General features: G+C 38.7%; 1 protein-coding gene across 1 annotated transcript in view; it reads right to left on the bottom strand.

Annotated features, from left to right (window-relative positions):
• Nucleotides 1–26,279, bottom strand: part of SGCG (sarcoglycan gamma) — a 137,920-nt gene that overhangs the window by 15,681 nt on the left and 95,960 nt on the right. The window contains exons 7-8 of the mRNA XM_054164601.1: nt 18,967–19,086; nt 11,392–11,464 (exon numbers count right to left, since the gene is read on the bottom strand). Of these exons, the coding sequence (XP_054020576.1) occupies nt 11,392–11,464; nt 18,967–19,086 (193 nt within the window). The remainder of the gene's footprint in view (nt 1–11,391; nt 11,465–18,966; nt 19,087–26,279) is intronic.

Raw genomic sequence — 26,279 nt, forward strand, 5'->3', positions numbered from 1 at the left:
AAATGAATTCAGAGAAATGAGCTTTGAGGGCATCTGTTTAGAGGCGAGTGTACATACACAGGAACTGCTTTAAAGAAAAATTATTTGGCTGGAAGGAAGCAGAAGTACATAAAGCACATAAAATAATTCTGAAGGTTTAAAAAAACAATCTTTGGTGGCACTGTTGCAATTAAAAGACTATAAAACAATGGAGCAATTTGTTGTAATTTGATTTTTAAAATCACCTTTTTTTTCTCTCTTTTTTTTTTTTTTTTCCCCCCCCCCTTAACATTTTATTACTTAAATGCATTAATGAAAACATCACCTTGGTCTATCATTTTGTCTCCAATCACTTGGGAAAGTGCTGGACTTTACTGGCAGCTTTTAACATTTCTGACTTCTGAATTTATAGTGCCCTGAAAAATCTCAACGTGAGAGCAGAACAACTATGAAATAATTACAAAACTATGTAGTAGCCTCTGTTTGGTTTTTTTTCCCTAGCAGCCATCTTTCATGGGACAATTATATTCTTCATATTTGCATACACACTTACACTGACAGTCCTAATGTGTGAAGCATTAGCAGGTGTTACAAGAGGGTTACTAATAGCAATACAGGACTTGTGTGTATAATATTGGTGCAGGATTCTTTAAAAAAGAATTCCTTTCTGAAAATAAAATTAAGTCAATCATTTTGATCTGCAATCTACAAGGTGTAAATTGTTAATCATGTAGCGTTACTTGCCTTAAAAATAAACAAATAAGTCTTGGTCTCTTCTCCCAGGCAAGCAGTGCCAGAACAAGAGGACACAGTCTCAAGCTGCACCAGGGGAGGTTTAGGCTGAATGTTAGGAAGAAGTTCTTCACAGAAAGAGTGTTTGGCCATTGGAATGGGCTGCCCAGGGAGGTGGTGGAGTCACCATCACTGGAGGTGTTTAGGAAGAGACTGGATGGGGTGCTTGGTTTAGTTGATTAGATAGTGTTGGATGATAGTTTGGACTCGATGATCTCAAAGGTCTTTTCCAACCTGGTTAATTCTATTCCACTCTATTCTATTCTACTCTATTCTATTCTACTCTACTCTTATTCTATTCTATTCTATTCATGGATTCTGTATAATCACAGGAATATATTTTAAACAGCCTCTATAGCTAGATTTTCTGGAGGGCACAGAGTTTGTTAGATTCCTCTCCCAGATGTCTGTGTTGGTAAGGGCTAGGAGTACGTCATTACTCAACCACTTCCAGGTTGAGTTCTCAACTCTGGAGGGGGAAAAAAAAAAAAGAAAGAAAAAAAAGAAGACCCTGAACCACTTTCTTGTTTCCCTTTCTGCCAACTCTTAGGAAGAAGCAGTCACACATGACACAGCTTGGTTTATTGTGCTTGGCTGGAATGAAGGGGAGCCACAGTGAAATTATAAAATCCCACTAATACCAATAGAGTAAATTTTCAATGAAGATGCACTTGGTGGGGAATGGAGAAACCAAGAAGCTGGCTCACAAATACTCACATGGACATATTACAATCTTATAAATCAGACAGCTTGGATATGGAGTCAAGTCTGTTACTTGCTCTACTGCTGAATCAGTGTATAAATTTTAAGTACTGAAACATCAGAGCTGAAGGACCCAAGAATGCAAACTGGGCTGCTTTCCTCTAATGACTTCTCTGTTAAGAACTCCATGAAAGAAAAGCACAAACAATATAAAGTTTTCATCCTCTCCTGTGCTTCAGGCTGTGGCACTCTGATAATCCAAGATTAGAAGAAAGGAACAATTGTATTGTTTTCTTGATACAAATCTGCAGACTTTTAAGATCTAAGAAAGTAAATTACAAGAAGACATCAGAGATGAGTGGTGCAGAGCAGTACAGAAAGTCAGAAAACCCTTCAGAACAAGAATTTCTGGTGTCAGTGGAACAACTGTAGAAGATTATAAATATAAATCTAAATGCAGGCATGGAAGTCTGATGCACAGTTATTAAAATTAACATTAAGAAGCCGTCTGAATGTGATGCAGAAGATATACTGAAGGTTTTGAAGAGAGATTCGGCAAATTGATAGTGATGAAAATGTTAAGACTGGATTTTGAAATTCTCCAAGTCTTTCATGAATATAAGACAGCTATGGATTTTCTCCAACTTAGAAAGAAAAGACATTACTTTTAGGTAAATATGATGGTGTCATGACTTTCCTAAAAAGATAAACTTCTAGCACAGCCAAGGCCTCCAAGCTAATTATTAGATTGGAAGGACTCATTTCCTTCTGCCTGATATCAAACAAGAGCCAGTAATTGGCAGCATTTGCTAATCTTAGTTAAAAGGTTATATGAACTATGATTAACAATTTAGATGAATTTATGGAATATAGGGCTACAAGTGGAAAAGCTTTACTCTGAGATTTGTTTCCCAGCACAGTATGTGTCCTTGTTTCTTATGATGAATTTTCATTTCTCCAGAGCTTAACCAAACATGGCATAGCTGATAACAATTCCTCTAAAAGGATGTAGTTGCCTATAGAAAGGGGTCTAAGGGATCCCCCATGCACCCTTCAAAATGTATAAATAGAAACAGGCACTGCTATTATTGATGTGATCTGGTTTAGATGTCTTTGCTAGGATAAAATGTAACATGTCCCAACAGTACCTGTTGCCTTCCAGCAAGAGGTGATGAGATCTGGTGTAGAAAGCTACACCCTAGATATCTAAAGAAGTTGAGTCAATTTCACCTGAACTCTAGACCTGAGCAGCAATAAACCCCTGAGACCATGCTCAAAGTATGTTTGTCTCTCTGAAAATGCATTTGTGGGGGGGGCTTATGGGAGGATCCCTTCTCATTTCAGTTGAATGAATGAATGAATGGATGAATGAATGAATGAATCAATGTCTCTGCTTGCAGAGAGGGGAATTCTAAATCTGGATGAGCATCTGAGGTGCATCTGCTTATTCTGGGCACACGTAGGTCCTCTAGGTTTGGACACTGTTATATGCCTGCAGCCTGACTATGTAAGAACAGAACAGTAAGTGTGTGCTGAATTACTAGCTGAGTCACATGCATAAACAATGAAGAAATAATTAGAATAATCCAAAGTGTTAGGCAGATACAGATGAGGGAGTTTTTGTTTGTCTGTTTGCTTGTTTTTAAATGCTACTCTGTATGTATAGGAATTATGGTTGATTTTTAAATCAATGTCAACGGAATATGGATTTTTTTTTAAGCTTATCTTATGCTAAAAATGATCAAGAATAAAGGCCACATTCCTGAGGCACACCATTCCTTTTAAGTGGCATTCTTCAACCTTTGGAGCATTTGCTGCTCTTGAAGATATGAGCTGGCATGTTCTTCATCATACTTCAATTTAAATAAAATGTTTTCTTATCATACTTCTATTTATTGAAATAGTCTATGCTTCAAATTTGTTCTCTATTTATGTTCTGAATCTGAAATGAGTGCAAGAGATGAATCCGGTAAAGCTCAGAGATACAAGATTCTGGATTCAAGGGAATTGTTCAGCATAAGCACAGCAGGCACTAGCACTGCTTATGGCAGAGGGGTGATCTCTGTGTACAAGCACAATTATGAAGCCAGATTTGAATGACAGATGTTCCCAGTTCCCAAGGTTTAGGTTAACCGTAATTATTTTATGTAAGAAACATAAAAGAAATGTTCAAAGTTCTAGGACAAATGCACTTGCATGTTCTCTTAAAAAGAGAATAAAACAGTTTTGAAAATACTATAAAAGCACCATTTATAATCTATTAAAAACATAGCAGATATGATTATTACAGTATAATTATTTGTTTATTAGTTCTCCGTCCATCTTAAATACTGAAGTGTTTTTCCTGTTTGTCGACTGTCACTCAGTGCAGAGCTATTGAAAGAATGAAGACTAAAGACAAGAACTGAGATATGATTAAAATAGAAGCTTCTCTCAAGACTGACAGTTGTGATAAAGAGTGGTAGGCAGAGCTAATTCAAAAGAGGTCTCTCCGATGACCTCAATTTTATGATGTGCTGACTCTCCAGGTAATTAAAAATGGCTAAGGCCCCACTGAATGTGATTGAATCTGGCACATCACAGATGTTTCCAGCAGGGCTTTCTTTTTCAAATTACTTTAATGATATTATAAAGTAACTTATGGTGCTGTAAAATTTTACTCTCATATAATAACACTATTTGCAGCACTGTTGTAAAAAATCTGATAATTTTCATTATAAGTATCTTCGTAAAATTATCTTTCAGGCTGAGAATTGCTATGCCTTTCTTCTATATAACTCAAGCAAATTTTTCTCTAATATGCAGAAGCACAGAAAGACTTAAAGTAACTGGAAGTCTTTGGTATGTGTTGTACATAGTGTCTACTCGTGTTCAGTATGAAAAGAAATATTCAGGTGAAGAGGGCTTTGCTGACAAGCAGGTCATACTCTTCCCCTCTTGTGATTCATCATTACAGTGGCTGAATATGCTATGCTCTCATCAGATTCCTCACCACTAAAGTATCTTGACTGCATGCCCAGGCTGAGGGAGAGGGAGAAGAGTGTTTCACATATACATCATCTCTTGCAAGAATTACTGTTACCAGGCTTGATTCCCTTTCTTCTTCCATTGTTTGTCACACACACATCTTTACGGTAGGTGATGCCTGTTTCGTGCCTAGCCTTCCAGCTTCCTTGATATACATGCAGACAGATATGTAAGTGAAAGCTAATGTAATGGGTGCTCTACTCAGCTCAACATTACATCCTACACTTAGTGATAGCAGAATCGGACTTACAAATAGAGTTCCAGGTGGTCATCTGCAAGGTGTCTGTAACTAGGACAATCACTAATGACATTTTCATGGTAGCTTGAGTTCTGGTGGAGTATGCAGTAATCACTGATGACAAGTTCACTTTAGCAATCACACTGAGCAGTCTGACACTTTCAAGTACCTAGGTCAACAGCATAGGTGTAAAAATCATTACACCTTTGGTCTTTGCACTACCGACATAAACAGCCACGGAAAATATGTGAATGACTGTTAAGTGGCATCTCTAAAAACCCAAAGCTTTAGGATCAGCTTTAGCCACCTCACTAGCTTAAGTGAAAGTCAATTACAACAGTGGACAGAAACCAGACGTGTTCTGAGGCAGACCTTATCTGGCAAAAAGGCCACTAATATCAGTGCATGGATTTCCTCTCCTGTTACTGAGGTACCTTTCACTCAACCGTTTCAGAGGCTAGCAGTCCTTCTAAACAAGAAACCTGTTGTAGCTACTCAGGAATGCATCTCTGACTGCCAACACATCCATGTGGAAACAGGCTCACTAGAAGACCTGGTTAATTCTGTATTCTGGATGCAAATTTCCATTAAGTTTGGGGGATGTGAATGCTTAGTTCTGAAACATTGTTTTGAGATTTAGAAGAGTTTTGTTCTTCTATTGCTTTCCCTTAAAAACCCCAAGCCACAGAGATCACAAGAAGTAAATAGTATCAAAATGACAAAGCTATGTATGAGTTATGTGGTATTCAAGGATATAAAAATATAGAAGGAATAGTATAATATGCTAAATAATATTCTAAAGTGCTGTAAGTTATCAGAAAAACATGACTGGAAAAGTGTCTAAAGAGAGACATTAGTTTTCACACAGAGATTGCTATTTGGTAACTGGGAATATAAAAGGATATATGTGCTGGCATGAAACTGTGGCTAACATTGGAAGAGGCTGCTTCCAGTACCTGACACAGAACCTGTGGAGAAGTTAGCTTTTGAGGCAATTGCTATAGATGCCTGTCTACAGAAGCTAGTTCTGCTAGTTGTTGTTATAGGTTTCCCACCTGCATTTTGGGTCATAAGATATGTGTCAGAATATGAGCTTCTATAATTCTGTTTAAATTTCTTCCTTTTGAGAAGCAAGGTACTTTTCTTTTTTTTCCCCCACTTAAAACTTTGCTGTGATCCCTTTCGAGGTGGCAGCTAAATTCTATGGAACCCCAGGAGAACCTGATTGAGGTAAATTCTCAACATGCCAAATACTCAAAATAGTACGAGGTCACTTTCATGGAATATCATGGAAGAGGCAACACTTTCTACAATTTCAAAATAATATATAAAATGTGTATAATAGTATATGTAATATAGCATTATATATAACACAATCCTAATGATTTTGTTATTCAGCTAAGAATTATGAAGAATCAGTTCAATTCGTCTTGAGGACAACGAAACCTGCATCTACTATGTCTATTTAGTAAATTACAAAATCGTTTGGCAGGAGTAAAGAGCTGGATTGTGCCAATCTTTCTGTTGGATATCAATCTTTGTACAGCCAAGTAATCCAGCCAGAAACAGCAAGTAAGGAGGAAATGAACTAGCAGTCAAGAAGTTGATCCGTTTTTTCCTTCCAGGAATACTTTTAAAATCAAAACTGCAAACCTCTGGTCACCTTCTAGTCTTGGCTGAACTCCCTAAACACAAGAATAACTTGCTTGCTCTCCTGGGGTCTCACAACCCGACAGAAAAGATTTAGGCAAAAAGCACCACCACCATCACTAACAAAACCCAACCAACCAAAAAAACAAACAAAAAATATGAGAAGATATGACTGAATAGATAGGCATTTGCTGTCAAAGAAGTGCTCCTGCACCTGCAAGCTGTGTGGGTACTTGACTGTATCAGGCAACTGAATTGCAGAAAGTAGAGTTCAGGTATATTTCTGTTCTCACTAACTACAACTGGTTAATTTTAAGCAGGTACCTTCTCAGTGGTGTTTGTCTGGGGAGGATATTTCCTGTTGATTGTAAATATGCCATTGAGATGTTTGTGTCAGACATTTTTTACCTGTTTTCAGGTCTCCACTAGGTCCTAAAATCTCAACAAATGTTGTAAAGGGAAACTATGTGTCTTATTTATATGTAAGAATCCAGGAAAGGATTTTAGAAGTAGGCAGTGTTATTTTAAATCTAGGAAAGCTTCAATTTTGAAATGTATGTTTTGTTGTTTCAATTCATCCAACCAGCTGGAAGTAAGTGCAAGAACATCTCTTTTTCTTTAGGAGTGAGTCATGAATTCGATTTATTAGACTGAAAAGGACTCTATATGTTTCCTTCAAATTCTGGAATGAAAAGACAGTGACTGACCACAGTATAATTGCATTGCTCTGTCTCTATTACTTAGCTATAAAAAGATATGTTCTAACACACTTATCTCTTTGTTTCCAGTAAAGCAGTCTATCTTGAAACTCAGCAGTTAGACAGGAAAGCCAGCAGAATGTGTAATTCAGAAGGCCATTTGTGTCAGCTTTGTTTACAATCCTGCCCTAAATCTGAATGCCAGAGAATGAATGTGGCCTCCATTCATAAGACACAAGCTGAAAAGTTATGAGCATTAACAGCTTTCCAGTCAGCTCCTTGCAACACGCAACTGCTTTTGATGTGGATGGATTTTCCTGAAGCAGTATTCCCTACACTTAATGCTGCATACCATGGCACTTGATATCATATTTATATGGCTCAGCACAAGCACAGAAGGAAAAACAGAGGAAAAAATAGCTGAAGAATAATAAATGGTGAAAGTGTGGAAATAAGGCTTGAGGAGAGCAAATAGGTTATATTACCTATAACTTGGGACTCACTACCTTAATCTGAAAAGGAACCACCTTCATATTTAAAATAGAAAAGTAATACTTAAAATTGCATTTTAAATTTTCATATTGAAGTGCTCTTCAGTAGCTAGATTCTTGTATTTAACAGTGTGGAATGAAATAGGGTATTTATAATGCATTACAAAATAGTTGTTCATTGGTGAAGTTGTCTGAGCTCCTTTATAACAGAATGCATGACCTTTTTTTTTACACTGATGTTTAAGATTACCCTTGAAAGTAACCTTTTTCCAGCATGAGCTTTGTAAATTGGTCTTCTCTGCCTACATCTTAACAGCATCTGCACTGCAGACAAATGCAGAATCTCCCCTAAAACCCTCCTTGGAATCATTGCTGTCTCTGTTTCCCCTCAGTTTAGGAAGGATGTTGACTTGCTGGAGCACGTCCAGAAAAGGGCAACAAGGTTGGTGAGGGGCTTGGAGCACAAGTCCTATGAGGAGAGATTGAGGGAGCTGGGGTTGCTTAGTCTGGAGAGGAGGAGACTCAGGGGTGACCTTATTGCTCTCTACAACTACCTGAAGGGGGGTTGCAGTGAGGCGGAGGTTGGTCTCTTCTCCCAGGCAACCAGTACTAGAACAAGAGGACACAGTCTCAGGCTGTGTCAGGGGAGGTTTAGGCTGGAGGTTAGGAGGAAGTTTTACACAGAGAGAGTGATTGCCCACTGGAATGGGCTGCCTGAGGAGGTGGTGGGGTCGCCATCACTGGGGGTGTTCAGGGCGAGGCTTGACAGGATGCTTGGTTCCATGGTTTAGTGGATTGGATAGTGTTGGATGATGGGTTGGACATGATGATCTCGAAGGTCTCTTCCAACCTGGTTTATTCTATTCTATTCTATTCTATTCTGCTTTCAGACTTGATACTGTTTAGGGGTGGTAAAGACAGAAAACAGTGTAATAAAAATTAAAGGAATAAGGCATTTTGAACTGCTCTGAGCAAGGACTTGCCAGGACATGAGTGAGTGGTGTACACATTGCACAGCTTCATGCCATGACATCCAGCATTTCTACTTGGGGTTAAGCTAACTCAGTTAGGAGTTCAGGAGGTCTGGATTTACAACAAATACTGTCACTCACAAGTGTCAGTGTCGATTTGGCCATGTGGGTACTCCCTCAACATTAGTAATTATTAGCAAACATTGTAAATTCTGGAAGAATTTGTGCTCCTTGCTTCTATAAGTTAATTGAAGGCAGAACTGAAGGGGATTTTAACTATTACACTTGAGCTCTGCTAACACACAGCAATATTCTAGTTCAAAACATGTTTATAGCTGACATGGTAAAAAGCACTGAAGAGAAAACCCATGAGGTAAAATCATCCATGAATAAGAATTTTATGACCATATTGAATTAATCTAACTGGTTTGCTCTAGATGATATCCCATTTAAAAAACAGATGAAAAAATTATAATAACAGTAGATGTATACAGTCTGAAGCAGTGTGATTGTTTCTAAATGAAGTGTAGATAAGAACTTAAAATGTAACACAGCATAATGCATATAGGATAGAACTCATTGCTTTAAGCCTGTTGTTAACTGATGATTTTTATAAATGCAACAGTGGTTTGTGATTTGTGTTACAAAATACAATATTCAGGGTGGAAGGATGGTTGGCTTGTTTTGAGAACAGAAGGCAAATGTTCAGACTGTTTTGGTTTGAAAGAGAGCCTGAAATGATAAATGCCAACTTTCTCAGGACCACAGAATGTTTACCTTAGATAAGTCCTGAACAGCTGTGCCTGTGTGAGAAGATGTGGTTCTTCAAAGGATACAGGAGAAAGACCTCCCCTGCTTCATCTGCAAGCCCCGAAAGACCCTTACCACAAGGAAGATGCACTCTCAAGAAACCCAGGAATTTGTAACCACACCTTGAGTCCTGTGTCCAGTTCTGGGCCCCTCAGTTTAGGAAGGATGTTGACTTGCTGGAACGTGTCCAGAGAAGGGCAACAAAGTTGGTGAGGGGTTTGGAGCACAAGCCCTGTGAGGAGAGGCTGAGGGAGCTGGGGTTGCTTAGCCTGGAGAAGAGGAGGCTCAGAGGAGACCGTATTGCTCTCTACAACTACCTGAAGGGAGGTTGTAGACAGGCGTATGTTGGTCTCTTCTCCCAGGCAACCAGCACCAGAACAAGAGGACACAGTCTCAACCTGCACCAGGGGAAATTTAGGGTGGATGTTAGGAAGAAATTCTACACAGAGTGATTGCCCATTGGAATGGGCTGCCCAGGGAGGTGGTGGAGTCACCATCATTGGAGGTGTTTAGGAGGAGACTTGATGGGGTGCTTGGTTGCATGGTTTAGTTGATTAGGTGGTGTTGGATGATAGGTTGGATGTGATGATCTTGAAGGTCTCTTCCAACCTGTTCTGTTCTCTTCTGTCCTATCCTATCCTATCCTATCCTATCCTATCCTATCCTATCCTATCCTATCCTATCCTATCCTATCCTATCATCATATCCCTGCCTTCTATTAAGCACAAGCATGCATATGTAGATGATGTAGCTATATAAAGAAAAGATGGTAATTGTAAGGTGCTTTTTGGCAGAGACTGGAGGTGTGCTGGAGGGGAGTCTCTGCAGCCTGGTGCATTGCTTCTTTCCCTTGCTTCTCCTTTTTTTTAATAAAACAACTCTCACAAGAAACTTAGAAATTTTCTTGTGCAGCAAGTTCATAACAATGATTCACTCAGGCAAAGTGACAACCACATAAAATAATTGATATGCATTCAATTAAAATTTACAGAGAGCTTCTTGACTTTGCAATTACAAAATGTATCAAAATTGAGGTAATTGTAGGAAATGACAAATTTGCAACAAAATGGATCTACTCCTTAAGAAGCTGCCATGCAGGATCCTACATATTGGTCAAAGTCTGTCACATGCAAATTCCAACACAGTAAAAACACATTTTTGAAAGCATGTAAAAAGTAATGCCTTGCCATTGTTTGGTCTTCAAATGCAAGTACAAGGTATCTTACTGTAACTAAATCTTAAGCATCAAGGAGAAAATTCAAAGACTCTTCATAGTCTCCCTCTCATTTGCCATTTTCAATCTGAAAATTCATCAAGATACACAGCGTTCTTAAAAGCTTTAGTCATTTCCCACTACTCTCTAATAGTTATCCCTAATGAAGAATTAAAACTAAGGAGAGAAATTATGACATAAAATTCGCAAACTGGTATGAAAAGAAAGGTATGAAAGGAAAGTATAATTGTTAAAGAGTTCCTCTTTAATTTCAAGTCTTTCTTTAAACTGGCTTATAAGATAAAACATAACATGAGTTTATTGCCTCATCATAACCAACATATTATAAACTAACCTTGCATACTCAAAATGACATAGAATAAAGCACAAAGAAATGCTGACCAAGACTTAAGAACCTCTGTACTGCTATTTAGTCGTACAGAGCTTTGCACATGTCCAGTTCTTTCTTATTGGCCTCTTTCCTCAGACTGATAGTAGTTTCAAAAAGTCTTGGCTAAGTATAGGTCAATGACATGCTGCAGACTTGTGTGTTTCACATCTTAAAAGTAGAATTTTGCAGATAAACTTTCAACAGTACATTATGTGGCCATCAGCAATAAATCACTCATAATGTAGTTCAAAATTGCAGAAGGATGTACAAGTTTTCCTTCAGAACAATAATTTGTCACGTAAACCAGAAAAAAAAGTTAGCTGTAGTTTTGTATATGCTGTTGAAAAACCCTGTGTTCATAAAAATGTGACTATCTAAAGCAAAAAATATTTCGTTATGAAATTTATGTTTCCACGTCTAAACTCTTACCTAAGCTGTTTAAAAGCTTCTGCTTTCACCAGTGGTGTTTCTACAGAGTGTTCAAAAAGTGCTCCTTCAGGCCCTGGAAAAAAAGAAGAAAAATACTACATTGTAAAAGTTTAATGTAAAAAAAAAAATAGCTATGGTTCTGCTATTACAGTATTGATTGAAGTGACACAATACACAGGTGAAATAAAAGTAATAGTACAGGTGTAAATTCTTAAAAGGAAATCTACAAAGTCTGAGGACAAAGAAATTTTAAACTACTTGGGACAGTAAAATAAGTAAATAAGATTTTTACAATGTAATTTCCACTACAGTTAATATGGAGAATTAAAATCCCACAAAATCTTTGCAAATACCACAGACCTAAATAATCATTTATTTTTTTTTCAGACTATACTATACATAGCACAAATTATGGCATGTAGTTTCATCAAAGATTTTTCAGCAATTCTCAGGGCTAGCTTAGAATCATAGAATCAACAAGGTTGGAAAAGACCTCAAAGATCATCAAGTCCAACCTGTCACCTAACACCTCATGACTACTAGACCATGGCACCAAGTGCCATGTCCAATCCCCTCCTGAACACCTCCAGAGACAGTGACTCCACCACCCCTCTGGACAGCCCATTCCAATGGCTAACAACTCTGTGAAGAACTTTCTTCTCACCTCCAGCCTAAACTTCCCCTGGCGCAGCTTAGCTGCATTGTGTCATAGCACGAGGTACAATGAAGACAAGATACAAGTGAATTCCCATTGCTAGATAAGCTGCATAGTTTCTTATAATGCCAGTTGTATGAAACTGCATTGTTTGAATTTTCACACCTTGTTACAATGCTGCCTGCAGTTAGATATGATGGCCACAGTGGTAGAATCAGACCTTGTGCCAATTTCTTGTTATCGAAACAATAGTGTCACACAGTGAGGATCTCGGAGCACTTATGGGGTACAAGATACATTTCCACCTTATTTTGAGGACGACAGGAAAAGTTGTGCATTTGATAACACTGCTGTTCTGCAGAGAAAGACATAGCAATTATCACCTGGCTTCTTCCAGTTGTTCAGTCTGGAGAAAAGAAGGCTCTGAGGTGACCTTATTGTGGCCTTCCAGTATCTGCAGGGGGCATACAAGAAGGCTGGGGAGGGACTTCTCAGGATATCAGGTAGTGATAGGACTAGGGGGAATGGAATGAAGCTGGAGGTGGGGAGATTCAGGCTGGATGTGAGGAGGAAGTTCTTCACCATGAGAGTGGTGAAGCCCTGGAATGGGTTGTCCAGGGAGGTGGTTGAGATCCCATCCCTGGAGGTGTTTAAGCCCAGGCTGGATGAGGCTCTGGCCAGCCTGATCTAGTGTGGGGTGTCCCTGCCCTTGGCAGGGGAGTTGGAACTAGATGATCCTTGTGGTCCCTTCCAACCCTGACTGATTCTATGAAAGAAGGCCTCATTGCTTCTTCCCCATTAGATGGTCTGCAGTATACAACCCTTCCAACTATCTGTGTTGATCTGTCCTCTAGTACTGATGAATAAGCTCTCAGATGGCTCCTCATCCATCACAGGAGCAAGTGGTGCATTCACACTGCTCTTGCACATAAATGGCAACTCCCTCTTCAATTTTCATAGGTTCATAGATTTATGGTTTGGGTTGGAAAGAACCTTAAAGATTATCTGGTTCTAATCCCTTTGCCACTAGACCAGGTTGCTCAAGGCCTCATCCAACCTGTCCTTGAACATCTCCAGGGAGGAGGCATCCACGATGTCCCTGGGCAACCTGTTCCAGTGTCTCCCCACCCTCACTGTAAAGAATTTCATTCTAATATTGAAACTAAATCTATCTTTCTCAAGCTTAAATCCATTCCCTCTCACCCTATCACTACAAACCTTAACCTTGAAGAGCCTCTCTTCCAGTGAAGTATTTTGAGCCTCATGTTTGCAAAGCACCTGCACCATTTGCATGTTATGGTGTGGCATCATTGTAGATATAGTCCTTGGATTTAAAGCACCAAAACAGCCAGTGCATACTGGAGCAACTCCAGTAAATTTTCCTGTTATGTCTGTGTCTAACACCCCTACTTTTGATTTAGTCCACTTGCTATAAGCCACACAGTTTCAATTACTAGAAAGATTAGGGAATAAAATAATCACTTTTGTTAATATTTTACAAAAGTAACATGAATGGCTACTCACAGGATGAAGAAATGGCATACCCTGTCTTAAGAGTAATAACTGGAGTGAAAAAAGAAGCCTCATAATTTAACTATCATAAATACAGTCTATTATCTGCTATTGCTCACAAAATAACAAATAGCAGACTTAAAAGGAAAAGATGTCTTTCAAACTCAGCTGGTGAGGGTTGTCTCCACATTAGGCATCACCAGCGTGGGCAGACTCTGCAAAGCTCTATTCTGTGCTCTGCCTGATTTTTATGCAATTCCTCTGTCATCTATAGAAATCCATACAATCACTATGCCAGCTTTTAGAAACTTCTGGGGATATAAAAATGAAGAGTGTTTGTGTTTGAGAAAGAGCTTGGTAAGTTTATAAAAGAAATTATATGACTTACTTATATGTCTATGAAAGAGATGTGAACTGGTAAATTAGATGCCTCTTCTAGTCCAACTGTTACGATTTTATCAAGGACTGGACTAGTTGTATTAAAGATGACCAGATATACACAGAGAGGCATCAGAAAGAGGACCGTGACAAAACTTATGGGAGGAGGGAAGTGAAACCTATACAGAAAGAGATTTGTGAGGCCTGAGTGTAATCTTGGTTGCTGAAGCCTTGTTTGAAATAAAGCTGATCTCTGTTTTAGAGATCTGCTCCTGTCTCTTGGTCAGGATGGGAGGTTTGTTGGTCTAAGCACCACTGTGGCTCTAAAACAAGGCAGAGAGAGTAAGAAAGACTCAAACACCCCTGGGAAGCCCAAGTGTATTGCTAGTTGCCAGCCTGAACAAACCAGGAGTCTTTGAGTCAGCACTAAACCCCAGCAATTACATAATTTTAACTAAAAATAATCTTTCTGAATGCCTTTATAAAATTGCATTGTCATTGGGGCATTCCCTCCTTACTGGAGGAGATTGAAGCCCACGCATAGCAGTGAACAGCTCTGGGGATCTCACCCTCTCATTCTGTTTTGAAGGTGAACCATGAAAGAGAATGAAAGCAGGTTGCCAGAGGCAGAGCTTCACTTTGCCGACAGACATCAAAAGTGCTTGCTCCCAGCTGTCCCCTCACTTGGGGCACCTAATATTTTATATGGTATTACAGAGCACTGTTCTGGGAGGTGACACTGCAGAATTGAAGTCCTCTGGACCAAGCAGAGAGTTCAGCCCAGGTTTCCCACTTCCCAGAATGGACGCCCTACTCTGAAAGGGAGGTGTCAGTCTGTTCTCCCAAGTACCAAGAGACAGGATTAGAAGAAATGGCCTCAAGTAGCCAGAGGAGATTTAGATTGGATATTAGGAAATATTTATTCATAAAAGGGATATTAATCATGGGAACAGGCTGTCCAGGGAAGTGATGGAGTCACTCTCCCTGAAGACATTTAAAAGATGTGTAGGTGTGGTGCTTAGGAACATGCTTTTGTGGGGCACTTGGTTGCGCTAGGTTAATGACTTGAAGAGATCCTCTCAAACCTAAATGATTTCATAAATCTTAGATTATATAAAAACAGGTAAGAGGTAGCAGGCAATATCACGTGTGTGGAAATAGTGGCTACTGGAAGAAAGGCAACAGGAAACATCAGTATGAATGCCCTAGACTGAGCAGGGAGAGACGGTGTAAGAGGGAACAGCAAGGCTTATCTGAATATTCTAGAGCTGACATCTCAGCAATTTGCCTTCCTGTGAAAAAGCCTCTTCATCATCAGTGTTAAGTTTGAACAGCATGACACTAAAACAAATATAAAATAATCTCAGGACATCTTTTTTTTAATGGCCCTATATTAATTTCTTGTCTTCACTGCCTACGATGTTTTTTAAAGTGCAAAGAAATGACATTAATTAAATGAATATTGCTATATTTACTATTTTATAGACTGTTTATGAATATAAAATAATTTAATCCTAAAATACACAAAATCATGATATTAATATTCTTAATGAGAGGATTGAAGTCTGCAAGGTTCATTAACACCCACCTACTCTGTCTTGCAAGTACTGTCTGCCTCTTCAAAATCTAACAGAATGGTTATTCATACCCTCACATTGTCTCTTACTTAACTTAGTTTCTGAAGAAAAGCATTTAAACAGTAAACATTGAACTTCAGTGTTGCCCCCTCAAACTGAAAAGCTTTTAACAGAACAGAGCACTAGAGAATCACCAACAATATTCAGCAAACCTTTAAGAGATTATGAAAGACAAGCAAGCAGAAGGATAAGTACTAAGCTGAAAAAAGGGTGATATCATGTAGCTTTCCATAAAGGCACTGATTCCTTCTGTCCTTTTCTTCAAGATGAGTGGAGGGTAAGCAACTGCATTTTATTACTTTCTTACCTACTCATCACCAAAATATCACCCAGTACAACAGTTGTAATATGTATAAATTATAACTCGTATCTGTTAAAGAGTAATTTTTTGTGCAGTAGTTGAGACCACTTTATATTTACTGAATGCTAATTATTTTTCTATTGTGCATAATTTTATTTCCTTTAACCTATTTTAAAATATCAGAAGTATAGAATGGTAGGGATTGAAAAGGACCCCTGGAGATCATCTAGTTCAACCCAACTGCTTAGAGCAGGGATGTCTAGATCAGGTTGCACAGGAATGCACCCAGGAGGGTTTTGAAGGTCTCCAGAGGAGACTCCACATCCTGTCTGGGCAGCCTGTTCCACTTCAAAGTAAAGAATTTTCTTCTTAAGTTCAAGTGGAAATTCCTGTGCTCTAGTTTGTACCCACTGCCCCTTGTCCTATCACTGGCCACCACTGAGAAGAGCCCATCCTCATAACTGCCCCCCCTTTAGATATTTATATGCGCTGATCAAATCACCCCTCAGTCTTCTGCAGGTGACACAGTCCCAGGTCTTTGCTTCTCCTCATAAGAGAGATGCCCCACTCCTCTACCCATCTTTGAGGCTCTTCATTTGACCCTCCAATATTTGCCTGTCTTTCTTGAAATGGGGAGTCACACTAGGGAAGAGTATAGTGAAGGAAAACCTCTTTGATCTTCTGGCTGCACTATTCTTAATGCATTCCAGAACACCATTGGCCTTCTTGGCCATGAGGCACATTGCTGGTTCATGGTGAACTTGTCCAGCAGCACTCCCAGGTCCTTCTCTGCTGAGCTGCCTTCCAACTGCTTTCCAGAAGATCAACTCCTAACCTGCATTGATGCATGATGTTATTCCTCTTCAGCTGCCCTTGTATTCAGCCACTCCTCCCAGCTTTGTATAATCACCAGACTTTGTATGATCACCAAAAAATACACTTTCTTCCTTGATCTATGTTGTTGATGAATATATTGAACAAGACTGGACCCCATACTGACCCCTGGGGAGCATCACTAGCCATAGGCCTCCAACTAGACCCCGCACTGTTCTCCGGTCTGTGGATACTCTTCTAGTTATCAGGTTTGCAGGGCAGGCAAAGGAGAAAAAAATGGGACTTCTGTGGTCATGCACTCTTAGCTACTTGTGCAGGAAGACTAGAATCATAGAAACATTAAGGTTGAAAAAGACCTTTAAGATCAAGTTCAACCATCGACACAACATCACTAAGCCCACATGTCCTCAAGCACCATATCTATATATTTTTTTAACATCTCCAGGGACGGTGACTCCACCACTTCCCTGGTCAAGCATTGACCACTCCTTCGGTAAAGAATTTTTTCCTAATATCCAGCCTAAACTTCCCCTTGAAGGCATTCCTTCTCATCCTGTCACTTCCTTCCTGAGAGAAGAGAGTGACTCCCTTGTTGTTAGCCTTTTTCATTATTCCAGAAATACCATAAATCGCAGACATTTGCTCTCGGCTGTTCTGTATTTTAGTTGAAAACTGTCAGGTTTCCTTACATATTGTTACTGAGCTGTTCATGGCTCACCTAAGAAGTAAAATCAAATAGTTCAATATATTATAAATAAAAAGCTATAAGATGTTCATTGTGCATTTTAAGCCTGAGGCATTCTGTTTCATATGGCATGAACTTTTCAAGATGCATTTCACATTGATCTTGTTCTCCATCTAAAATGTTTAAAATCTCAGTGAGCAAAGTATTAATAATTTATCCTTCATGGTAATAGTATAATTTAAACCACAAATTTGAAGCAAAGTAGGCATGACTCTCCTCTCACTTATATTAATTTTGCACCGAAATAACCTCACTGACTTTAATGGATTTGCTTTTGTATTGAACAGCAGTGTAAATGAGGAACAGTCACTGTGTCTTTCTACAATATCTGCTAAAGTAAACAATTATCCTTGCAGTGTAAAGATTAATATTGGACGAGTCAGAACACATTTTAGCATAACAATTTCGACTCTTGTATGAGTAATTTGTACTTACTTTGAGCAGAGATAGACCTTTCCCAAATCAGTTAACAATTATGGGGTTTTCCATATCTTGGTTAAACATGCTTTTCTATTAAAGTTTAGCATCCCTTGGGCAAACAGTAATTATTTGATATGGTTTTCTGGTTAAACAAAGTTGTAATTTCAATTAGGTTAAAAAGTAAAAAACTTAAGATAAGATCCTCAGGCGTAAACAAATTTTATTAACACGTTTATTATAACATAACTTTGGCTTTGAAGCACTAATTGTATAGTTATCACCACATTTGTAGTTTTTCCACAGTGGAAAAATGCAAATATATCCATTCAAAATAAGACCTCAAGATTTTGGAGGACCAACAATTAGCAGAAGTTCAACATAATAGCTGCAACCAGGTTAAAAATATTAAAGGTTGAATGGAAAACAAGGTACAGGATAATGTAAAGATTTCCTTTCATGGCTTTTTCTGCTTAAACAAAGAAATCACTCCTTGATGTAGCTGGTTTAATGCAACCTTACACCTGGAAAATGAAGGTTGACTTTATCAGGTCATATGAAAGGAAACAGCTTTTCATGTGATTACTTTGTACTCATTTACAAAGCAAGGTGTCACTTTGGTGATTTGCAGAAATAGCCTAAGACAAACTTGTCTTTTGACAGCAGGCATTTTAAATCCAATACAAATACCATCTTGTGACATATGTGTTAGACACAAAGCAGAAATGCAGTGGTTTGCAAGATAAAATCATATAAAAATAACAGAGACAGACTAAAGATTTTTCACATATAAAGCTCAACTCAACTCAAACTGCAGTATCTAGCATTTTTTTCAGCCTCAGTTAAGAGTGTGTAGTGGGAACTTGAAATTAGTCCTTTAAAATAAAAACACATAAATAAATATATATATACATTTATATATACATATTGTCATTTTGCTGTAAAAAGATTATTAGTCAGAATATCTTCATATTTCTATTTCCTCATGAGGTAAAAGCAGAACTCACATTCATACAAAGTGATGTATTTTTAAATGATATTTTTATTGTGCTCTGCTTGTGGCTATTGTTTGGGCATTACTTAGACTGGTACAGACCTGTGACTCGAAGTTTATCTGTGCCAATTACAACCTCATTTTCATCGACTGTAAAAAGTGGTTTGCCATCCTTTGAGTTGATCTGAAACTGCTGGCCATGGAATTCTACCATTTTAGGACCTGTGAAACACAAATAGAATAATGGAATAATTACATCAGCTTTATCCAGTTTTCAGTATAAATTGCTAATAATTGAGTTGTGGTCTTAATAATTCAGAATAGAATAAACCAGGTTGGAAGAGACCTTTGAGATCATTGAGTCCAACCTATCATCCAACACTAGCTAATCAACTAGACCATGGCACCAAGCACCCCACAGAGTCTCTTCCTAAACACCTCCAGTGATGGCGACTTCACCACCTCCCTTGTCAGCCCATTCCAATAGCCATTTAGTGACTCATTTAAGTACATTAAGGACCATGAAGCACCCAGATATTCTAAAGATAGCAACCCTGTAAATACTGAAATTGGACAAGTCTAATTTGTTGTTCAAACCTATGTCTGGAGTCATGCTTTGGAGTTGTGTTTCCAGGAAACTGAAGCAATCCCTCAAGAATTGATCAAGACAAACATTCATGTTCTTGGTGTTTAAACTGCTAAGATTCTTTGATCAGTATGAGTCTATTGGTTTTAATATTTTTATTTTTTTAAGCACAGAAACTAATTATTGAAGTCTTTGCAACATCTTCCCTTTTGGGTAGGGAGGTTTGAGTAGTTTGAAATTAGAAACATTCCATGTAAGAGCAGGATCTTCAGCTCTACGTAACAAATGTCAGTTTAGCTCCATATATCTAACATGTGTTACTGATCATGTTCTTAGAAGGGTTTCAAATAGCTATGAGAGTAGTTGCAATTAAATCTGGTACTCCAAACATTAAAATCAGTGTGTGTAAGAGTGTCTTCACATGTTACTGGATCTTGAATTCAGTAAAACAACCTTTTCTACAGTAATGGCTTTGTGAAGGGCATATAAATCAAACCCTTAGTATTCCCCTAACAACCTAATCAATTAAAAATTCACCTCATGTACATTTCAATGGCTATTTGATAAAGTCATCATCTAAATCTATGTTCAGAATTAAAATGACAGAAAATGGCCAAAGTGATGACTCCTTTAATAAAGGTAATTCATAGACTATCCATGGCATTATGAGACACTGAGCTGTTTCCCCTAGTAAGAGTCTGTCTTACCATGTCTATTTCCATATGTGTTAAATATATTCCAGGCAGTAATTCTCATAAGAAACAGGACTTTTGTTTTGCTTTTGTTGGATGGCATGAGGTGGCAGATAGCTGACATTGCTAAGAAATATGTTAAGGTATTTCCTAAAATCTGCATGATGGCTCATGTGAGGAATGCATACCATAGTGAATACCAAATTGCTGATTGCTTCACTTAGCAGATAGAAAATTCTACTTTTAAATGCCCATCAAGCACAGGAAGGGTTGCAGAAGCCATAATGCCCTAAACCAGGGCAACAACCCCAATATTGATTCTGCTTGAAAATGATCAGGACAGAGAGCTGAATTCTACAGTCCACAATACTTTGAGAAGAGCCCTCAACGTGGCTCTTCTCTGAAACTCCTCTGAAGCACGGGACAATACTTTATAGAAGTGTATTGTGAAAAGAAGTGGGGGTTTTGCTTTGGTTTTTCGTTGGTTTTGTTTTTTAACAGTAAAAGGAGCAGTTCTGGGTAAGTGTGTCAAGGAAGCAGAGAGATCCCTATCAATACTGTCTTAGAAAATCTTGGTTAAGGTATCATATGGTTAAGTAAGAAAATGGCCCATTTCTTTAGTGTATGTAGATTCTTGTTTATTCAAACAAATCAGAAGCCTAAACGAACTATATTTTATCAGCTTTACTGGTACTGCAGGGGCCAGATCCTCATCCTTTCCATTCATCCAAACACCATGATTGCAGTGCTCAGCACTGAGTGAGGGAAACACAAATCAAAACCTCTGCTGTCTGACATGAAACAGGTTGGGTGATGCAGGCAGGCTGAAGATTTTTGCTGTAAGAGATATCGGAGTGATTCTTTATCCCCTTTGTTGAAGACTTTTACACTGCATAAAAAGGGAAGGTACTGATTGGAGTCTTAACTTCCTCTAGAAAAAAGGAACCTAAGTCTCCAGCTTTCAGCATCAACAAGGCAGATATAGGACTGCTGGAGGAAAGTTGTACTACACTTTTTCTTCTCCTGATTCTGTTTGTTGTCAGACCTCATTCTGAAAAGCATGCAATTAAATTATCTGTTGGATTAGGTCCAATAGATGAAACAGAAATGGTGAAGCCCTGTGGGCTCTGACAAAGGTAAGGCCTGGCATGCTGGAAGCAGGTATTTTTATATAGCTATAGAATATCTATTGATTAAAAGATTTTAACAACAGAGTGAAGATCCCAAAGACTTACATTTTAGATACATGCACTTTAAGGTAAAGTAGAACTGAATCTGTGGGTGGTCTTGAGGCACCTAAGTTCTGAAGTTTTATAGTGTGGGTAATCTTTAAAATATGAATTAGAAAGTGCTCTCAGTATATTTGAACTATTGTGCAAGCCTGCAAACACAATCCAGCAACATCTTTGTTAGATTCAAAACTACATACTGCAGTTATATATAATAGTTAATTATTTACACATGATCACAGAAATACACCTTAATGTGATGAAGACACTGTCTGCTTAGAGGGAAAGTTATCTACTGATTTCCTTGGTACAAAGGCAAGTCATCTTTGAAAATAAATTGGCAAGCCTCAATACTGGCACCTCTGCTCTTTCCTTTTCAGCACCTTGTTAGACACAGAAGCCTTCACTGATAATAAAGCACTGGGGGGTTGGGGGTGGGGGGAAGGTAAGAGGATGTGAAAGTACCAGAGAAGCATGATGTGATAAGGGCCTATATTGATCTCTTCTAAGAGTACATTTATCTTCTTGATTTGATGATTTGCTGAATCTACTTCACAACCAATTTTGCCAAAGAAAGATTTTTCACGTTTCTCATAGTACCGACAGGAAAGACTTAAACAGCATAGATTGATTAATGCAATTCATTTGTACAGCAGCATATTGCCAGAATATCGACAGTTTATTTGATAATTTGATTTATATGGAATGTAGATTAATTCACAGAGATGTGACATTACAATGACAAGATACAGCAGCTGCTTCCGCTGCTTGAATTTAGGATGAATATATATTTCTTATGTGATATTTACATACTTTGGGTCATATCCTATCTCATCTACCTAAAAAAAGTAAACAGATACAAATATCTGTTGTGCAGACTGATTTCCTTATCTGTCCTCTATAAGGAAAATTTGAGGCATGGTGTCCATACAAATATCCTACTGATGCAACTGGAGATGTGACACATCAGTTAAACTACTACATGTATGCATTAACCCCATTCCAACAGTGACTGGAACATGGCTGGGATTCGGTCTTTTTACTCCCAATTAATTGCTATTAATGTTAGACCAGTTAAACACTCTTCTCTTCTTCTACCCATTTAATATCAGATTTTCCAGACAAGACAGAATGCCTTTAACATGAGAAATCGACTGAGTTCTACTTTAAAATAATGAGATAGGTGAAAATGGGAGAACATTCTCCTTAGATAGATGAGTAACAAGAGGCAGAACAGGATTTACAGAAAAGTGCTCATCCTGTCTGAACAGGAAATTTTAAGAAGCTAATGAATACATCTATACCAATAAATTGGAGAAAGCCATGGCAGATGAGACACAAGCACTGCCAATTTCTGCTAATCTGGCAGCATGCTCCTTGGCACTGTCTTGACGTGTGCCACACAGAGACCTCCCAATGTCCCTGACTAGGGACTGTTTTCTTACAGGCAGGATCAAAGACAGTCTCCAGCTCTGGAGAGTTCAACACAAATGCCCCACTACAGTGGGACAAGGATTGTTCTAAAGATAATCCTCATTATCAAAGAATAGTATGGATAACAACTGATGTGATTAAATCTTTAGAGGGAATGGTGGGTTAACCAGATTCAAGCATTTGTTTTATTCATGCTAGAGATGAGACATCTCAGTACATGTGGAACAAATTTCAAAGAGCAATGATAGACTTTTAAAGAAATGTAAACAAGAGTTTTGGGGTTTTTTTTGTTCCACTGTGAGGGTGACAGAACTCTGGGACAGGCTGCCCAGGGGGGTTGTGGAGTCTCCCTCCCTAGAGATATTCAAGACCTGCCTGGATGCATTCCTGTGGGATCTGGTATAGGTGCTCCTGCTCTGGCAGAGGGGTTGGACTAGATGATCTTTTGAGCTCCCTTCTGGCCCCTGGTATTCTATGATTCTGTGATAATTTATGTAACCAAAAGCAGTCATTAATTTCTCTTAGTTGCATTCCACAATACACATGCACTAGCTATGAATACTAATTGTGTTGTGATCCCAGTAAGATTAATTTTCAGTTCAGAGACAGCAGCCAAGTTCAATATCTGAAACTTTAATCTCCTAATTCCTAAATGCATTTTGTTTACAACTCCAGTACATTAACTACATGTAAGTCAACTAATAGTATATAATCATACTTGTTGATAAAATCCTTCAATTAAAAATATAACACAATTGAATGAAGATTTATAGAGAGCATTTAAACTGTTCTCCCATTGCTGCCAGAAGTGTCATAGGAATTCCTAGGTCAATTGGTTATCCTTGGTAATCAGGCAGAACAATTATTGCCCATTGTTTCTTCACATGTCCTCCTGCAGTCCTGATATAGAACCTGTATGTGATCATCGTATCACATGTCTCTTGACATTGAGGATACACCTTCAAGTGCTGAAAAATTGTCCCAGAAACAGAAGACCTATTGTTTGAAAAGGAGCACACTGCTAAACAGTCTTCCTTTTTGTTTCTCTTCCTCACTGTTGACTCTCCTAGATTTTCCAGTGAAGGAAAGTCTTTGGTTTAGTGAGTTCACCTCAGTCAAAAAGCATTGAAATAAAGTCCCTTCTACTGCTACCCAACCTTTGAATTCCAGGCCAATACAAATGTTGAAGGGTAAGACAGCAAAGAATCTTCTATCAAAACCAGAGCCTGCCATAAAAATACATATCCACAAAGGCATAATGTCAATGAAATTAGTAACAAGTAGGCAGACTTCAAATCCAATCAGTTCTGCCAATTACTAAGCACTTTCAGTGTCTTTAGCTCTTTCAGAGGAAAAGGCCTTCCAACAAGGAAGTTATTTACTTAGTTTCAGATCTTTTCTTTCTCTCTTCTGCTATTCATCATTTCTGATAACTGATGGCTGTCACCTACTCTGTATGCTTAACTTTTTTTATATCATTGAGAATCATTGAAAGGGGAATATAAGCTGAAATCCTCAGTGCTTTGGGGTATTGCTAAGCAATTCCATGTTTTAGTTATTTTTTTATGATATTAAAGCATCTTACTTAAAATAAGATCTTGTTAAAAGTGTATTAAAAATGTAATACTCCTACAGATTCAGTTCTACTTCTAGAAATACAATACCAATAAAGTCATTACTTTAGAAGCATGAAATCAGTCAGATTTTCATATGGAGTGGTATGGAATTACTTGCTGGGGTATTTTTATTAGAACAAATGCATTATCACAGAGAATATGCAGCATATTGCATATATATATATATAAAATCTCCATATCAAACTTCTCTCATCACCTTGAAAAGTGCATTTAATAAAAAAATGCATGCTATCAATAGAATACTTGCTTCTCCTGTTTCCTCCTTTTCTCTCAGTTCTCCTTTTATGCAATGTATGCAACAATTATGCTCTCTCAGATCAAAGTAAAGATGCCTGACTGTCAGCAGTTCTTATACTTTACTGTTCTTTATGGTTGAACACAAGTCTAGAGCTCTTTTAAAAATTGGATCCGAGTGATCATTGCAGACACTGATTTTACAGACCTAGCAATTCAACCTAGTGTCAGGTATCTAGATGGTAGTCCTTGCCTCTTTCAGAGTGATTTAGCTAACTAAATGTTTTTCTCCATCTAGGCATTATCCTTATGAAATCCTCTATTTAAATGTAAAAAAGCCTTCATTAGACATTTCACAGAATCACAAAACTACAAAAAACATCCATTTGGAAGATACCTCAAAGATCATCACATCCAACATTCAACCCAGCACTGAAGGGTCAGAACTAAACCATGTCCCTAAGCACCAGGTCCACACACTGCTTAAGCACCTCCAGGGATGGCAACTCCACCACTGTCCTGGGCAGACCATTCCAATGTTTGATAACCCTCTCTGTGTAGAATTATTTCCTAGCATCCAGCCTGAACCTCCCCTGGTGCTGCTTGAAAACATTTCCTCTAGTCCTGTTGTTTGCCACCAAAGAAAAGAAGCTGGTTATCTCCTCACTACCATCAGGTAGTTGTAGAGAGCAATGAGATCTCCCCTCAGCCTCCTCTTCTCCATATTGCACAACTCTAGTGCCCTCAGATGCTCCTCTGAGTTCATCTGTTCCAGACCCTTCAAGAGCCTCGTTGCCCTTCTCTGAAAATGCTGCAGAACCTCAATGTCCCACCCAGAACTGAACACAATACTTGAGGTGTGGCCTCACCAGTGCTGAGTACAGAGAGGTGATCACTTCCCTGTTCCCTCTGGCCACAGTGTTTCTAATACAAGCCAGGATGCCATTGGCTTTCTTGGCCACCTGGGCACACTGCTGACTCATAATTAATCAACTGCCAACCTTCAGGTCCCTCTCAGAGTTGCAGCTTTCCAATCCCATATCCCTAAGCCTGTAGCTTACCCTGGGGTGGTTGTGACCCAGGTAGAGGACCTGGCACTTGGCCTTGTTAAACATCATACAATTAGCCTTGGCCCATTGGTCTAACCAGTCCAGGCCCTGCTGCAAAGCCTACCTACCCTCTAGCAGATTGACACAGCCACCCAGCTTGGTGTCATCTGCACATTTACTGAGGATGCACTCATTCCCCTCATCCAGATCACTGATAAAGATACGGAAGAGGACAGGCCCCAGTAGTGAACACTGGGGGATGCCGCTAGTAACTGGGCACCAGCCAGACTTAACTCCATTCACCAAAACTCTTTGGGCCCAGCCATCCAGACAGTTATGCATCCAATGTAGAGTGCACTTGTATGGTGGGTTGAAATTTCCCCCCCAGCATTTACTTTGCCAAACCATCTCAGTTAGAAGCAAATGAAAGCTGTATTTACAAGCAAAAACTACATTCTACAATGGAATGCAAGCCTTGTGCCATGAGTTTCTGAAGGAGAATGCTGTAAAATGAACTATTGCATATAGAAGTCATGGCAGGAATAGAAGATCAT

The sequence above is a fragment of the Dryobates pubescens genome, chromosome 10, assembly GCF_014839835.1.
Source record: "Dryobates pubescens isolate bDryPub1 chromosome 10, bDryPub1.pri, whole genome shotgun sequence".
Lineage (NCBI taxonomy): Eukaryota > Metazoa > Chordata > Aves > Piciformes > Picidae > Dryobates > Dryobates pubescens.